Source organism: Dama dama, chromosome X (genome assembly GCF_033118175.1).
Source record: "Dama dama isolate Ldn47 chromosome X, ASM3311817v1, whole genome shotgun sequence".
In the NCBI taxonomy this organism is placed as follows: domain Eukaryota; kingdom Metazoa; phylum Chordata; class Mammalia; order Artiodactyla; family Cervidae; genus Dama; species Dama dama.
This window is the reverse complement of record NC_083714.1, coordinates 89,173,648-89,192,537: the sequence shown is the minus strand read 5'-3', so window position 1 is coordinate 89,192,537 and position 18,890 is coordinate 89,173,648. Positions and strand designations below refer to the sequence as shown.

The 18,890-nt window shown below is 41.9% G+C and overlaps 2 protein-coding genes across 2 annotated transcripts in view; one reads left to right on the top strand and one right to left on the bottom strand.

Moving 5' to 3' along the window:
- The first annotated feature begins 374 nt into the window (after positions 1–374).
- Positions 375–956, top strand: CCDC201 (coiled-coil domain containing 201). The gene has a single exon (XM_061137610.1). The coding sequence runs from the start codon at positions 375–377 to the stop codon at positions 954–956; it is 582 nt and encodes a 193-aa protein (XP_060993593.1).
- Positions 957–6,319: 5,363 nt separating this feature from the next.
- ERCC6L (ERCC excision repair 6 like, spindle assembly checkpoint helicase) overlaps positions 6,320–18,890 on the bottom strand; it is a 32,210-nt gene continuing 19,639 nt past the window's right edge. Inside the window, exon 2 of the mRNA XM_061136721.1 lies at positions 6,320–10,402. Coding sequence (XP_060992704.1) covers positions 6,739–10,402 — 3,664 coding nt within the window. The 3' untranslated portion in view covers positions 6,320–6,738. The remainder of the gene's footprint in view (positions 10,403–18,890) is intronic.

Genomic DNA, 18,890 nt, shown 5'->3' with positions numbered 1-18,890 from the left:
CTGACCACCTATGCTTCTATGCAGTATTCCCCACTGAGCAGACTAAAGGCTGCCCACTCCCTGGAATGCATAGATATGGCAGCATGATACAGAGGGATGATCAAAATAGTAGGTTATCAGATGAAACTGCTTTAAAACCACATTTAAAACACTGTCTCTAAATAAGGGCTATAAATTCTGAAAATCTTGAAAAAAATTCTGAAAAGAATGTTCATTTTAAATGAATACATAGACCTACAAAGAACATCAATTATACTGAAATTGAGTAATCAAAATAGTTGTTTTATATATAGCTCTATTAATACATTGAGATGTAGTAGTAGTACTAAAAACCACTGTGGGCTGCGGGTGTCCGGCCCCCGCTGGGAAGCAGGATGGAGCCTGGGGCGAAGGCTTCTGGGTTGAGCTCCCCTGAGGATGAGAACCTTTCTTTCGTGACCAGACGGTCATCCCTGAGGTGGGCCCTGAAGCACAGCACCCCGGCGGGAGCTGCCCTCAGCTCGCACTCAGGGTTACAGGGTGATGTCCCCAGCCACCGGGAAAGGGGCCCTGCAGGCGGGTCCCCACGAGCTGCACGCCCCTCCTGGGACCTCCTGTCATCCCCAGGAGGGGTCAGCCTCATGGCCTCCTTCAGAAAGAGGCGGCTTTCCACCATCGAGGCCTCTGAAGTGTCCAGTGAGCAGCTCGGATCCAACTCAGACCCCTTTGATTTTGAGGAAGACCCGCCCGTGCCAGCCTCAGTCACCCAGCAGCAGCAGCGGCAGGGCAAGTCCCCACCAGCAAAGAGATCACCACCAAACCTGGGATTGCCCGGGATCCCAGACACCGCCAGGAAGAGGCCTCGGGACCTGAAGAGGCTGGCAGCTGTGACAGAGCGAGTGAGGCAGTGGGAACTCCACCTGCTTCAGAGCATCGAAGAGGCCACCCAGCACGAACTCACCATCGAGGACGACTGAGTGCTCAGCCCTGGGCCCAGGACGCAGCTGTGCTCAGGAGCTCCTGCCATGGCCTGACTTACTTATCTGTCCGTCCAACCATCTGTATGTCTGTAGACCTTCCTCAGAACTTGCCCTGGGTCCGACCTTGCCCTCCATTGTGCCTCTGGGTGGGGTGGGAGGAACTGGCTGATTGATGATCCTGTTACTCAGATTCCAAACATGGTTCTCAGAGTCCCCAACAGAGATGAAGGGATGGAGGGGGCAGGTGTGGACAGGGGAGATGGATGCCCCAGGGCCACCCTGGAGTACCCGGAGACAAGATATGTCTTCTTCCCATCCACCCTGCCTCCTTCCCCAGCACAGCCAGGTGAGTCTGAGATACTAGGATGACACAGTGTAAGAACAGGACCAGGTTTAAGGTAAAGACCAGGTTGCTGGGCAGCCCACTCGGCTTAGGGGAAAAAGTCTTCACACCTAGCAGGTTTTGAACACCATTCCAGGAAAGACCAGAGCAGTGGCTCTCATTTGGAAGATATTCTGACAGTTTGTGGGCGCTGGTTCGTCTAGTGTGGTTGGGAGAGGATTTTAACCCCCTCTAGAAGCACAGGCCTTCTGTCCTTTTCTAGAGCTGAGCTCACTGCCTCATTGCTTAGGATAAGGATCCCACCAAAGGGCTGGAGGTATATATGACCCTCATATTGTAAGGAAAAAGAAGCAGGGTGCCCGGGGCACTTCGATCAACGCAAACCCAGCATTAGCCTCCCAGGTCCAGATGTCTCTGAGACTTGTCTGTTAGTGGACACATTATGGTTACCAATATAGAGCTAGTTTGATTCCTGCAGATGCTTTCATCCCCTACTTTACCTTTAAAAAAAATGTTTATTTTCTGCCTCCTGAAAACCAAAGATTGCTTATGTTTTCCGTGCCATCCTGCGCACCTCCACAGCCCCTCCTCCAGGCCAGTCCTAGGTGACCTGGCTCTTCTCAGGGACACAGATAAAGCCTATGGCTAGAGTAGACTCCAACAGGGCACCCTAAACAGTCTCTCAGGCTGGCCGGAAATGACAGGAGACAGGACATGGCAGGTTCCACAAGGCAAGGTCAAGGATGGCCTAAGAGAAAGAGGAAAGGCTTACTCTGAAGCTGCTGGGTGGGTGGAGGGCATGCCAGCTCAGGACGGTGCTTCCTGGAGAAGCCTCCGTTTATGCAGCGGTTTTGAATAAAGAAGGAATGATGGAATTCCTCATGAAGTATTAGATGCAGGTTGGGGGCTGCAAGGATGAGATACTTCAAATGTCATTTGTGGGTGTTCACATTTATGTGGTAAGAACTTATTTACTGTGTAGTGCATTTAAACATTTAAGTTTTATGAGCTAATTCCTGCTTTATAGGCTGGCTATTCGATGTGTTCACTTTTTCCTTTTTTATAACAATTATCAGATTATAGAAATAAGTTTATACTTTTGTAAAAATGTAAGAAGCAGAAAAACTGACTTTAATCAAATAACATGGAGATAAACACTGCAATGTAATTCTGCCCACCTTTATTATTAAACATAAAATGTTTTCATGAAAAAAAAAAAAAAAAAACCACTGTGAGGGAATTCCCTGGTGGTCCAGTGATTAGGACTCTGCACTTTCACTGCCATGGGCCTGGGTTCGACCCCTGGTCAGGGAACTACGATCCTCCAAGCCATGTGACATGGCTAAAATTTTTTTTCCATTTATTTTTATTAGTTGGAAGCTAATTACTTTACAATATTGTAGTGGTTTTTTGCCATACATTGACATGAATCAGCCATGGATTTACATGTGTTCCCCATTCCGATCCCTGCTCCTGCCTCCCTCCCCATCCCATCCCTCTGGGTCTTCCCAGTGCACCAGCCCTGAGCACTTGTCTCATGCATCCAACCTGGGCTGGTGATCTGTTTCACCCTTGATAGTATACTTGCTTCAATGCTATTCTCTCAGAACATCCCACCCTCACCTTCTCCCACAGAGTCCAAAAGTCTGTTCTGTACATCTGTGTCTCTTTTTCTGTTTTGCATATAGGGTTATCGTTACCATCTTTTTAAGTTCCATATATATGCGTTATTATACTGTATTGGTCTTTATCTTTCTGGCTTACTTCACTCTGTATAATGGGCTCCAGTTTCATCCATCTCATTAGAACTGATTCAAATGAATTCTTTTTAATGGCTGAGTAATATTCCATTGTGTATATGTACCACAGCTTCCTTATCCATTAGTCTGCTGATGGGCATCTAGGTTGCTTCCATGTCCTGGCAATTATAAACAGTGCTGCAATGAACATTGGGGTGCATGTGTCTCAGATCTGATTTCCTTGGTGTGTATGCCCAGGAGTGGGATTGCTGGCTCATATGGCAGTTCTATTTCCAGTTTTTTAAGGAATCTCCACACTGTTCTCCATAGTGGCTGTACTGGTTTGCATTCCCACCAACAGTGTAAGAGGGTTCCCTTTTCTCCACACCCTCTCCAGCATTGCTTGTAGACTTTTGGATAGCAGCCATCCTGACTGGCGTGTAATGGTACCTCATTGTGGTTTTGATTTACATTTCTCTGATAGTGAGTGATGTTGAGCATCTTTTCATGTGTTTGCATGGCTAAAATTAAAAAGTAAAACCCACCATGATTTTGTGGTGATGAATATCAATGGTATTTTGAAATAGCTGCAATAACTATGGAATCTCTGTGATTTCTATTAGCGAGAAAGTTGCAGTACTGCTAATATTTCTGTACTTTGTTGCCAACATTCATAATGAAAGGAAACATTAAATTTCAGATAGAGTACAGTAGTGGGGGAGGAGGGGGAGATGTAACTCTTCCCATCCAGTTTCAGACATCTGAATTCTTAAGTTTAAAAATCCCTGCCTTAGATACTGTTTTAACATTTTACCATATGCATGTATTTCCCCCCCACCAAACTGTCATTATAGGTACTCAAGAAGCACTGTTGTTTTTCAGTGAGAAATACATCTAGGAATTTAACTCTTACTCTTCAGATCAAGTGGACACAGGCCCTGAAAGCCTCCTGGCAGGCAAATAAATCATGTGGGGGCCTTTTTTTTTCGTATCAAAGGAGAGAACAATTTAGTTGAATTTTCACGAACATTTGTGTTTGTGAAAAACTTTAAGATGTAGGACACAGCCAGTGTTGCACTTGCATGACGACAGTCATTCAGTTCTTGTAGGGAAACTGGAACTGGAGTTAGATGCAGACTATGAATTGCTGAATCACACAGTATTAACAATGGGATTTTTTTCAATGATACATATTCAATCATATCACCCTATCTAAAATAAGTCGGCCCTCTCTTTCCATGGCTCTGCATTAGCAGATTCAACAACTGCAGATCAAAAATATATTTAATTTCCAGAAAGTTCCAAAAACTAAAACTTGAATTTGCCATGCACTGGCAACTATTTACATAGCAGTTATACTTTATTTACGCAATTTACATTTATGTTGTATTTTATAAGTAATCTAGAGATGATTTAAAATATAATACATGTGAGAATGTATGTAGGATATATGTAAATACTACATCATTTTATATGAGGAACTTGAGCATCTGTGAACTCTAGTATCTGCAGAAAGTCCTGCAAGCAATCCCCCTTGGATCTGAGGGACACCTGTAATAATTTCTTTTGGTAAGAGCAAAGTTTTGTACTATCAATAGATAACCTATTATTTAAGCTTCAGCTCATCTTTTTCAAGCTTCTATCTGTATATTTCATAATATGTATAACAGTAACTGTATTACATGTCATTTACAAGTAGCTTTCATATGTGTGTGTGTTGCTTAGTCATGTCCGATTCTTTGCAACCCTATAGACCACAGCCCACCAGGCCCCTCCATCCATGGGATTCTCCAGGCAAGAACACTGGAGTGGGTTGCCATTTCCTTCTCCAAAAGAAACTATAGAAAGAAAGTGAATTCGCTCAGTCGTGTCCAACTCTTTGCGACCCTATGGACTGTAGCCTACCAGGCTCCTCCATCCATGTAACTTTCATATGTGTATGTGATAAAAAAAAATATCTTGGTCCCTAGTTACTGGCAACATGGCTCCCTTGGAATCTATGCAGTGACTTGGCCTTTTTTATGTTAATGATATGATTGGTGGCTGGGGACCCCTCAATAGCTTCAGGATGGGGCCTGGTCACCAGAAAGACTTAATTAGTGGCTTGGAACTCTTGGCCTCACCCCCTGGCCTCTAGGGAGAAGACAGGTGCTAGAAATAGTTATTTACCAATGGCAGTGATTTAAATGATTTAAACAATCATGCCTACACAATGAAACCTCTGTAAAGAAAATTCTAAATGACAGGGTTCAGAGAGCTTCAGGTTGGTGAACACATCAAGGTGCTGGAAGTGTGACCATGCCCAGAGAGGACACAGAAGCTCACACACACCTCATTCTCCATACCTTGCCCCATGCATCTCTTTCATTTGGCTGTTCCTGAGTTGTAGTTATAAAAACCAGTAATAATAGGTTTTCCTAAGTTTTATGAGCCACTCAAACAAATTAATGAACCCGAAGAAGCAGCCATCCTCAGGAAACCTCAATCTGTAGCCAAGCTGAAGAGAAGTGTGGATAACATGGGGCCCTAATACTAGTAACTGGCATCTGATGTGAGGGCAGTCTTATGGGAGTTAGCCCTTAAACCTGTGTGCAGTTTGACTCTAATCCAGGGAGTGTCAGGATTGAGTTGAATTGTAGAATACCCAGTTGGTGTCTGCAAAGAAATGGAGAACTGCTAGGTGTGGAAAAACCCCACATTTGGTGTCAGAAATGTGAGTAAAAGCAGCTCAGTTATAGTGGCTTGTCACTAGGTAACACATGGTTAACAATCCATTTCACCCCTTACTGTGTGATCTTCGGCGGGTCACAGTCTCACCAAGCCATTTCTTCAATTAAAAAATGGAAATGCTACCCTTGACCTCAAAGGATTATGGTAAGGATTAAACAAGAAACCTATGTAGAGTACCTAATACACAGATGGTACTTGATAAATTCTCCAGTGATAGAGCACAGAATGCTATGCTGCACTTTATGTTTTAGGAGGGAACCAAACTCCTTTTCAGTCTACAACCTGAAGATAAGATGTGTTAGCACATGTCAGAACTCAGGTGGTGATGAGTGACAGATGGCTAAATGGTCTGCAAAGGGACTCCAGGGTAGGGCACCAGTGATAAAGCAGCCCAGCACCAGGTACCTTATCCCAGTCTTTGGCTGTAGTAAACCAACAGCCTACATGCTAGTGTATGTTAAATGGGTCTTAGATCTGGAATACTAATGACAGACTTCTGCCTAAATGATTTTTACATGTATTTGTCAATATCAACTATCTCAGTGAAAGAAAGTGAATGAAAAATGCTTGAGAAAAGTAACTTTAATATTATTGATATCTGGACTGTGATATACAAAATTGACATTCTCAGAGTAAAATTTAAAATGGCCAGAGTAATGTTACAAAAACTTCTCTAGAAATAACATAGTTCTATTAAGTTTACAGAGTACGCCTAAAAGAAAAATATAAGAATATTTGAGGAAAGAAACATTAACCTAGTGCTCAGAATACCAAAATACATGTATGGGGGGAAAGCAGGAGCAGGTGGTAATTACAATATTTACCAAAAAAGTTAGAACAAAAACTCATTTTTTGAGTTCTCTCACCTTAAGCCTGAAGGCTTCATGCTCCCAAAGAATCAAATTATGGGAACAAATTACCTCATACTCAAGTTTTGCTTTAAAATACTATAAAACAGGTTATATTCTCAAGTTTTATTAAGTTGTTTATACAAACTTAAAGTCATGAGCATGACTTCAGGATCTGAGCTTTTTATGTCAAGTGCTTTAACTAAGCAGTCTAAAGCCTCCTGTATTTTTCCACACTCTTTCAGTTCTTTTCCATGCAAGACAAGAGTGTCATAGTCATTCACAGCCTCCACTGCCTCATCCTGGGGAGAGTCAACCAACTGCCCACCAGACAAAGGCTCAGGGTCATCCGGAGAGGTCTCCTGAGCCAGAGCACCAAGCTTAGATGTACTTAACCTACTGGATTTATTTTCTGAAGACAGTGTTTCTCTGGAAGGATCTTCTTTTGTATGCTCTGGGGCTTCATCACTGCTTTCCTCTGCTCCTTCCTCCAGATAATCTTCAACAACCTTTGCTTCATTGCTATTGTCAAGTCTTTCCTCCATATCCTCCACATGGTCTAAAACCACATTAATAAGAGACCTCCTAGAAGCCAGGGATCTTCTAGAGTTTACAGACTTATTTATACTGTCAGATATTTTAGGTGAAAAGAACCTTCCAGGTGGACTGATGTCATTTTTGGGAGTTGAGGCATCAAATTGTTTTACAGATAAAAATGGGAAGGGAGATGTGTTGAATGGGTTTGTGCTTGAAGTATCTTTAAAAGTATGTTCACCTTCATCATCTGAATCAATTCGTCTGGCTTTTCTTCTGACTTTCACATTAACTACTTCCTCTGGCTCATCATCTTCCTCAGTAAGATCCACACTGAGACATGCTTTGCTACACACTGACTCTGCTCTTGAATTAGCTGCAGAGCCACACAAGCTATTTTCTTTCTCCACATGCTCCAAAGACTGACTGGAAAGATTTTGTCCATTGTCTGCAGAGTCTTCCAAGAAAAGATTGAAATCACATGCATACTGTGCTGAAGAGGCTAAAGGTTCCTCTTCCAATTTGGCCTCATTCGCTTGAGCATCCTGCAGTGCACTGTGGGCTGCTTCTAAGTCATCATCAGCTATTTTAATAACAGATACATTCGATTCTGGCCTTTGATATTCCTTTGTTTTGGGATTAGCAGGCGAGGCATTGCAGTGATGTAAAATCACATCATCCTCTAGTTGATCTAGATTTGGTCCAAGATCAACTCTGACTGACTTGCTAGGTAAATAATTAAAACTTCCCAGAGGGCTCTCTTGCTCTGACTCCTGCATAAACCCCTCTTGTGATGCCTCTTTTTGTACAGCCATCCCTGATAAAGAGTCAGGGAAAATCTCTTCTACATCTCCACACCCCTTGGGTAAAGTAGTGACAAAGTCATCATCAAATGTACTTACACATGAGTGCCTACCATCTTGTGGGATGGTATCATTCATCTTTATCCTGGAGAGATCTTTCTCACCCTCTTTGGGCAGATCATCAATGATTACGCTGGCCATTAGAGAACTGATTTCTCCTTCCTGGGTGTGATAAATAGGTAGACGAGATGAAGGCTGAGGCTGTGGTTTATTTACTTCGGCACGTTTTTTCTTTGTTTCAAATACAGGTTCTCTCAGCCAGATGCCCTCATTCCCAGGTTTTTGTCTTTCCATTAGGAGCTCTGTATTTTGAGACTCGGATTCAACAAGGAATTGAGCTTTCTGAACCCTTTGTTGAATATAGTGAGAGTCTTCGATCACATCAAGCTCTTCTTTAACAGACAGGTCACGCGTGTACATCAAATCATGATCTGAGATTCCAGCTATCCTCAAAGAGTGCAGGAAGGCAATATGTTCATCTAGGTTCTTATCAGATCTCCTCTGAGCAGCATGCAAAGACTGAAGCTGCAGCTGGGTTGCAGAGTTCTGAAAATCCTCAACTGTAAAGAGCTCTCTCAATTCTTGTTTACTAAAATATCGGAAAGGGTTCTTCTTATCACCAGTAGTTTGTCTTATTAGTGAGTCCTTGAAAACCTGTCTTCTGTATATTTTTTCCTCTACAGTTCCACAAGTGATGAGCCTATAAACTACAACATTTTCTTTCTGTCCAATTCGGTAAACCCTATCCACAGCTTGAGCATCAGTTGCAGGATTCCAGCTAGGATCAAAGATGACCACTCTGCTTGCTGCAGTTAGTGTTAAGCCAACACCACCTACTTGAGTGGTAAGCAGAAAAACAGAGTAATCTTTATTTTGCTGGAATAAACTAATTCTTTTTTCTCGTTCCACAAGATGAGTAATTGTTCCATCGATTCGCAGTATCTTAAAGTGCCTATTCTTTAAGAGACGTTCAATGATGTTTAGAATTCGTCTTGACTGGGAAAACACCAGAGTTTGATGCCCTTCATCTCGCAGTTTCTTAAGCAGGTCCATTAGAAATACCATTTTTCCAGATTCTTCCATCAGTGTATCATCACTTATTTGATCAATATGGTCCACATCTGAGGAATCTTCCCCTTCAATTTCATCCTGAACAGATAATTTGGCAGCTCCTAGATTCAGCAAACCACAAGCTCGTGCAGATAGCAGCCTAGGATGATCACAGAGCTTCTTTAAGACACTCAGCTCAGCCAAAGGTGAGCGTGTCTCCATTAACAACTCCTTGATATGATCTAGAGACACAAATTTCCTGTATATTTCTTCTTGTAAAGGTACAAGGCGTATCCAAATAATTAAATCATTTTTCCTGGAAAGGGAAGGCATTTCACATATGGCACCAACATCTGGACTCTTTTCACTAAGCTGGACCTCTGGGTTGCTTGACCTTTTCTTCTGTACCTCTTCTTTAGTCCTCCTGAGAAAATAGGGCTTTATGATTGCCATTAAGTTTTCAGATATTTTAAATCCCAAAGCTTTTTCCCCTGGGGTAGCATCCTTCTCTCTTGCTCTAGTAATAGGATTTTCATACTCCATTTTAAAAGTTCTTAATGTTCCTAGCAGGGACCCTTGACAAGCAAAATCAAATAGGGACCATAGTTCTTGTAAATTATTCTGGATTGGGGTTCCTGTGAGGAGGATGCGATTACTGGCAGGGATTGCACGAGCACATATTGCTGACTTGGTAGATGAGGTTTTTATTTTATGTGCTTCATCAAGGATGACATAGTCCCACAAAAATTCTTGGCCATTCAAGCTGGAAAGCTGCTGCCAATTATTGATTAACATTTGGTATGTGGTGATAATGACACCATTCCTTTGCTGAATCCGACAGAGGTTTCTGGTACGTTCATCCTTGCTAGGACCATGAAAGGTTTTGACTCTCATTCCTGGAGTCCACTTAACAAATTCTCTTAGCCATATACTGATGAGACTGGTTGGCATGATCAGAAGCACATGGTTCACAAGTGAAGCATCAAACATACCAGAAAGGAAAGCAATGATTTGAACAGTCTTTCCTAACCCCATATCGTCTGCCAGAATGCCACCTCTCCTTCCATCCCTATACAGGCTATAGAGAAAAGCTACACCTTCCTTCTGGTACTCATATAGTTGGTTGTGCAGTTCTTGATAAAGCAGCAGGCCAGAGTTGCACACATCTATGAATTCATCATCTCCATGTTCTGCCAACTCCTCCAAGGCTTCCTGTATTTTTTGGATTCTGCTCATCACCTTTTCGTTGGGAAAAATGTCCTTTGCCAAGTTGAAAAGTTTAAGTGCTTCTTCCAGATCTCCATTCTTAGTTGCTTCTTTGGCCTCCTTCACGTATCTGTAAAAATAAGGTTAAAAAAAGCTATGCATACATAGAGACTGAAAGGTAGAAGATTAGAAAGAAAGGAAACGAATTGAACATTCAGTCTAAGAATGCTTTAGAGTCCATTTTGGAACCCAAACCATAGTTGAGCTTTCAATATCCTCAATTCAGGATGGGAAAGATTAGCACAGAAGATACCAATGAAAGCTGGCATCACTTAAGAAGACACAAATATCCACCAAACCCTGCTAGCAACAACTTCAGGTATTAATTGTAGGAAATGTATGTGCAAAGCTTATTGCACATACAATAACCAACCTATATTGTGGGAGCATGGAAACAAGAAGATATATGAGCACTTCTCAGGCCTTATTTTTCTGGATCTCTGTGATACATTTCACACTGTTGATCACTCTGTCCTTGAAAATCCCGCCTTCCACTGGATTCATATAGATTCCTCCTGGTTTGCTCCCCCATCATTGGCCATTTATTCTCTGTGTCTTTCTTAGATCCCTATTCTTCCTCCCCAAAGGCTCAGTCCTAGCCCTCTTCTCACTCCTTTTCCTTTCTCCTTATTGTCTCCTAGAGCTTCCACTCCCACCTATGTGTTCCTAACTCCCAAAACACTTTCTCCAACCCAAGGCTTGCCCTCAAGCTCTAGTCTAGACCCATATTCCAGCTGCTTTCTGTACATCTCCACTTGAAAGTTTCACAGGCATCTCCAATTCAATTAATTCCAAATTAAACTTATTATTTACCCTCTTAAGGCATGCTTCTCTGTTTGTATGGTAATAAATGACAGTAACATCCACTCAGCCATACAAGCTAAAAATCTAAGGATCATCCTTGACTCCAACACAAATGAATGATCCTTGACTTTTCTCTCTTTCTAACCACCTCATCCCTTAGCCAACAGTCCCCCAAGCCCTCCTAACTTTATTTCCCAAAAATAACCTGTGTCTTGCTCTCTCATCTCTACCACTACTGTGGTCCAAGTCACCATCATCTCCGGATTGGATAACTGCAACTTCCTACTCACTGGTTTCCCTATGTCCACTCTTGGCCCCTCCAACATATTCTCTGCACAGGAGCCAGAGATATTGTCTTAAAACATAAAAGAAATTATCAGTCCTTTGCTTAAAAGTCTTCAGTGGTTTACAGTTGATAGATTTTGAAAGGGTGCCACAACAATTCACTGAGGAAAGAGTAGTCGTTTCAACTAAATATTCATGTGCAAAAGAATGAAATTGGTTCCCTACCTCACAACATACAGAAAAATTAATTCAAAATGAATCAAAGACCTAAATATAGGTGCTAAAATCACAAAACTCTTACAAGAAAGTTAGGTGTAATAGGTGTAACTCTGTCATGACCTTGGATTTGGCAATGGTTTCTTAGATATGATGCCAAACACATGTGCAACCAAAGTAAAAAATAAATTGGGCTTCATAAAAGCTAAAAACATTTGTGCTTCAAAGGATACCATGAAGAAAGTGAAAAGACAACCCAAGGAATGAGAGAAAATACTTGCAAATCTTGTACCTGATAAAGGATTTGTACCTAGAATATATAAGGAACTCTTACAACTCAATAATTAAAAGACAAAGAGGGACTTCCCTGGTGGTCCAGTGGTTAGGACTCAACACTTTCCCTGCCACAGCCCTGGGTTCAATCCCTGTTCAGGGAACTAAGATCCCGCCAAAAAAAAAAAAAAAAAAAGACAAGTAACCCAATTAAAATGGGCAAAGTATCTAACTATTTCTCCAAAGAAGATATACAAATAGCTTACAACCACATAAAAAGATGCTCAACATTATTAGTCATCAAGGAAAATGCAAACCAAAACCACAGTAACACTCCATGCCCATTAGGATGACTAGAATCAAAAAGAGAAAATACCAAGTGTTGACAGCAACATGAAAAAGTGGAAAAATTGAAATTCTATAACACTGTTGGTAGGAATGTAAAATGGAGTAGATGCTTCAGAAATTAGCCCATCAGTTCCTTAAAAAGTTGCACATAGAGTTAACATGTAATTTAGGAATTCTACTCCCAGGTATATACCCAAGAGAAATGAAAACATTTGGTCACAGAAAATCTTGCACATGAATGTTCATAGCAGTATTATATTATTCACTAAACCAAAAGTGGAAATAACACAAATGTCCATCAAATGATGATATACCAGATAAAAAGGTGATACACCCATACAATAGAATATTATGCAGCCATAAAAAGGAATGAAATAATGCTACAGCATGAATGAGTCTTAAAAACATTTTGCTACATGAAATAATAAGCCAGTCACTCACTGACACAGAGAACAAATTAGTGGTTACCATTGGGGAGATGAATGGGGGTGGTGGCGGGCAACATAGGGATAAGGGATTAAGAGGTACTAACTATCAGGTATAAAATAAGCTACAAGGGTATATTGTACAACACAGGAAATATATCCAATATTTTATAATAACTATAAATGGAGTATAAGCTCTAAAAATTGTGAATCACTATCATACACCTGTAACTTACATAATATTGTACATCAACTATACATAAAAATGCCAGTCACAAAAGGGCATATGTTTTATGATTCTATTTATATGAAATGTCCAGGTTAGGCAAATTCACAGAGAAAATAGATTAGTGGTTGCCAGGGGCTGGCATCTGGGGCATTCATGAACTGGAGAGGGTATGATGGCTGAAAGGTAAGGAATTTCTTTTAAGGGTGATGAAAATGTTCTAAAACTAACTGTGGTGATGGGGTGCACAACTCTGTGAACATACAAAAAATTATCAAACTGTACGCTTTTATGATATGAGAATGGAATGGTACCTCAACAAATCTGTTAACAACAACAACAACAAAATCTTCAGTGGCTTCCTATGGCCTAAGAATGAAGTTTAAGCTCTGTAGCCTGGCATTCCAGGCCCTGACTGATACAGCCAGGAACTGCTGATCTCTCTGCCTTAACTTCTGCCACTTCCTGTCTCAAACATTTTCTTTTAACCCCTTGTGCCCATCATACTACTTTGTCCTCTAAAGCTTAGGCTCACACCACCTTCCTCTTCTGGACTATACTCCTCTCCAAGCTGACCTCACTCATTCTTTAAGACACTGTTTCTCAATGTTCTGCACAATCTCCTGGAGGGCTTGTTAAAACACAGATTGCTGGACCCCAACATCAGATTTTCTGATTCTGTAGTGAGGCCCAAGAATTTGCAGTTCTACAAAGTTCCCAGGTGATGCTAATGCTTCTGGTCCAGAAACCACATTTCAAGAGATGCTTTAAGATCAGGCCTCACCTGTGGTTCCTCTAGGATGCCTTTCATCCCTCCCCTCCCCTCATCAGTTGTTCCACCTCAATACTCCCCTGTATGTTCACCTCTATCAGTACATTTAACACACTGTATTAAAATCACCATGAAACAATCTAGCTGTATTACAAATGTATGAAACAACCTCATTGAAGAGGGTGGAGGGAAAATGTGCTGACCTAAGTAACCTAGGAAATGAATGAAATCTGTAAGAGTAAAACTAAAAGAAACATAAGCATGTACTCTAGTGGATACAGTTGTTTCCCATGGGGGTATGAGGTAAAAATTCTGATACTGAAATGCATGTATGCTAGAGTTGAAGAATTAAGTAAATGGATGGCAGATAGTGGGAGCCAGGTTTCTCACTATTGGAATGGGAGTTTATAGACTGGTTAAGAGAAGGTTACAATGATCCAGGTGGTAATGGATCAGAATTAGAAACATCACTATAAATTCATGTTCAACATAAATACAGATCAGTTCAGTTCAGTTGCTCAGTCATGTCCAACTCTTTATGACCCCACGGACTACAGCATGCCAGGCTTCCCTGTCCATCACCAACTCCCAAAGCTTGCTCAAACTCATGTCCAAGTTGGTGATGCCATCCAGATAGATAAACACAGATAGTTAACCTAAAAATATTTACAGACATGTGGATATACGTGGGTTAGTATATACACATATTTCCTTGCTCTATCAGCTAAGAGGGCCTAGAAGCAAGGAAACCCCAGCAGCAACAAGCACATCAAGCACCCAGATCTTGATTTCTAGTACCATTTGCCAATAAAAGGACAAGGCCTCCTTAGAAAAATGGCATTCTAGGGTTATGGCAAGAAATCTATAAGATGAGCCTGGAGCATGCTGTATTGTCAGAAATTAAGGAAGTGGTCAAATACAAACAACATCCCACAATGATAGGAGTGTGTCAAAGAGACACAGGTGCCAAAGGAAAGAGCTCCCAATGGTCAAAGCCAGAACAATTTGAGCAATACAATAAAGTAGTATTGGATTACAACTCAAAGTATAAAATAAATATTCATGAGTCCACAGATATATTAGTCCAATATAAATGAGTGAATAAGTACAGGAAATGAGACAAATCTCCTGTGCAGAAGAATTTCAAATAATTTATACAGATACTCTACTCTCAAGAAAATGAAGCATAATTCCTACTCCTTAACTGTGGAGTACATGTTGTAACATCCTTCCAAAGAGTACAGTATGGAAAAGTGCAGTGCGGAAAAGAGTAACTTTAAAGTGAAGAAACTGGGAATTTCCTGGTGGGCCAGTGGTTAGAGGACTCCATGCTTCCACTGCAGGGGGCACAGGTTTGATCCCTGGTCGGAGAACTAAGATCCCACAAACCATGTGGTGTGGCCAAAAACAAAACAAAAATAAAGTGAAGAAACCTGGCAAACAGTACCTCAGCCAGGTGATTACAGTCAACATCAACAGAGATAAGTCATGTGGATACTATATACCCTTTTTTGGCTTCCCTGATAGCTCAGTTGGTAAAAAAATCCGCTTGCAATGCAGGACACCCCGGTTCGATTCCTGGGTCGGGAAGATCCACTGGAGAAGGGATAGGCTACTCACTCCAGTAGTTTTGGGCTTCCCTTGTGGCTCAGCTGGTAAAGAATCTGCCTGCAATGCAGGAGACCTGGGTTCAATCCCTGGGTTGGGAAGATCACCTGGAAAAGGAAAGGCTACCCACTCCAGTATTCTGGCCTGGAGAATTTCATGGACTGTATAGTCCAAGGGGTCTCAGAGAGTCAGACACAACTGAGTGACTTGCATTTTCACTTTGACATGATTTAATGAAAAGGGTAATTTACCTCTGTAGTCTCCCCGCCCCCTCAAAACCAAAAGCCCCAGTCTAAACATGAGAAAGTACACTGACAAATCCCAACTAGGAGAACAGTATACAAACTGCCTGATCAGTACTCCTCAAAATGGTCAAGGTCATCAAAAATACTGGCAAGTCTAAGAAACTGTCACAGGCAAGAAGAACCTAAAGAGACAGATGACAAAATGTAATGTGGTGTCCTAGACAGGATGCTGGAATACAAAAAGGATATTAGGTAAAACCTAAGGAAATCCAAATAAGTATGGATTTACTGAGTAATAATGTATCAGTATTGGTTTATTAACTGTAATTAATGTACCACATAAATATAAGATGTTAAGAATACAGTACACTAGGTGTCGGATATATGGGAACTCTCTATTATCTTTGTGATATACTTATAAATCTAACACTACTCTAGAATTAAGTTTTTTAAAAAAAAGTCCATTTGTGGACTTGCCTGTTGGTGCGGTGGATAAGAATCCACCTACCAATGCAGGGAACATGGGTTCGATCCCTTGTTCAGGAAGAGCCCACATAATATGGAGCAAAGAAGCCTGAAATACTGAAGCTGAAGCTCCAATACTTTGGTCACCTGATGCAAAGAGCTGACACATTAGAAAAGACCCTGATGCAAGGAAAGATTGAGGGAGAAAGTGGAGAAGGGGACGACAGAGAATGAGATGGTTGTATGGCATCACTGACTCAATGGACATGAGTTTGAGCAAGCTCTGGGAGACGGTGAAGGACAGGGAAGCCTGGGAGCGGAGAGGAGGTGGAGAGGAGGAAGAGAAGGCTGGACAGGATCAATTCTTTCTCCCTAGGAGAACACAGGGAGCAATTTCCAGGCTAGGAACAACAGGGAGGGAACATGTTTCCACCCATCAACAGAATTTGGATTAAAGATTTACTGAGCATGGCCCCGCCCATCAGAACAAGACCCAGTTTTCCCCATAGTCAGTCTCTCTCATCAGGAAGATTCCATAAGCCTCTTATCTTTATCCCTCAGAGCAGAAGTGAAAGTGATGTTGCTCAGTCATGTCCACCATGACTCATCCATCTTGGGTGGCCCTACATAGCATGGCTCATAGTTTCATTGACTTAGTCAAGGCTGTGATCCATGTGATCAGTTTGATGAAAGTGAAATCGCTCAGTCATGTCCGACTCTTTGCGACCCCATGGACTGTAGCCTACCAGACTCCTCCGTCCATGGAATTCTCCAGGCAAGAATACTGGAGTGGGTTGCCATTTCCTTCTCCAGGGGATCTTCCCAACCCAGGGATTGAACCTGGGTCTCCCACATTGCAGGCAGACACTTTACCCTCTGAGCCACCAGGGAAGTATCCCTCAGAGGGAAGACAGAATGAAAACCACAGTCACAGAAAACTAATCAAACTGATCACATGGACAACAGCCTTGTCTAACTCAATGAAACTATGAGCCAGGCTGTGTAGGGCCACCCAAGACGGACAGGTCATGGCGGAGAGTTCTGACAAAACATGGTCCACTGGAGAAGGGAATGGCAAAGCACTTCAGTATTCTTGCCTTGAGAACCCCATGAACAGCATGAAAAGGCAAAAAGATAGGGCACTGAAAGATGAACTCCCCAGGCTGGTAGGTGTCCAATATGCTATGGAGAAGAGTGGAGAAATATCTCCAGAAAGAATGAAGAGACAGAGTCAAAGCAGAAACAACACCCAGTCACGGATGTGACTCGTGATGGAAGTAAAGTCTGATGGTGTAAAGAACAATACTGCATAGGAATCTGGAATGTCAGGTCCATGAATCGAGGTAAGCTGGAATTGGTCAAACAAGAGATGGCAAGAGTGAACATTGACATTTTAGGAAACAGTGAACTAAAACGGACTGGAATGGGTGAATTTAACTCAAATGACCATTGTATCTACTACTGTGGGCAAGAATCCCTTAGGGAAGTGGAGTAGCCCTCACAGTCAACAAAGGAGTCTGAAATGCAGTACTTGGGTGCAATTTCAAAAACAAAAGAATGATCTCTGTTAGTTTCCAAGGCAAACCATTCAATATCAGAGTAATCCAAGTCTATGCCCCAACCAGTAATGCTGAAGAAGCTGAAGTTACATGGTTGTATCAAGAACTACAAGACCTTCTAGAACTAACACCCAAAAAAGATGTCCTTTTATCATAGGGGACTAGAATGCAAAAGTAGGAAGTCAAGAGATACCTGGCTGCTGCTGCTGCTAAGTTGCTTCAGTCATGTCCAACTCTGTGGACCCCACAGACGGCAGCCCACCAGGCTCCGCTGTCCCTGGGATTCTCCAGGCAAGAACACTGGAGTGGGTTGCCATTTCCTTCTCCAATGCATGAAAGTGAAAAGTGAAAGTGAAGTCACTCAGTCGTGTCCGACTCTTCACGACCCCATGGACTGCAGCCCACCAGGCTCCTCCGTCTATGGGATTTTCCAGGCAAGAGTACTGGAGTGGGGTGCCATTGCCTTCTCCCAGAGATACCTGGAGTAACAGGCAAATTTGGCCTTGGAGTACAGAACAAAGCAGGGCAAAGGATAACAGAATTTTGCCAAGAGAAAGCACTGGTCATAGCAAACACACTCTTCCAACAACACAAGAGAAGACTCTACACATGGACATCGCCAGATGGCCAATACCGAAATCAGATTAATTATATTCTTTGTAGCCAAAGATGGAGAAGCTCTATACAGTCAACAAAAACAAGACCGGGAGCTAACTGTGGCTCCAATCATGAGTTCCTTATTGCAAAATTCAGACTTAAATTGAAGAAAGTAGGGAAAACCACTAGACCATTCAGGTATGACCTAAATCAAATCCCTTATTATACAGTGGAAATGATAAATAGATTCAAGGGATCAGATCTGATAAGAGTGCCTGAAGAACTATGGATGGAGGTTCAAGGCATTGTACAGGAGACAGGGATCAAGACCATCCCCCCAAAAAAGAGATGTAAAAAGGCAAAATGGTTGTCTGAGGAGGCCTTACAAATAGCTGTGAAAAGGAGAGAAGCGAAAGGCAAAGGAGAAGAGGAAAGATATAACCATTTGAATCCAGACTTCCAAAGAATAGCAAGGAGCGATAAGAAAGACTTCCTCCATGATCACTGCAAAGAAACAGAGGAAAACAATAGAATGGGAAAGACTAGAGATCTCTTCAAGAAAATTAGAGATACCAAGGGAACATTTCATGTAAAGATGGGCACAATAAAGGACAGAAATGGTATGAACCAAACAGAAGTAGAAGATATTAAGAAGAGGTAGCAAGAATACACAGAAGAACTATACAAAAAAGATCTTAATGACCCAGATAACCACAATGGTGTGATCACTCACCT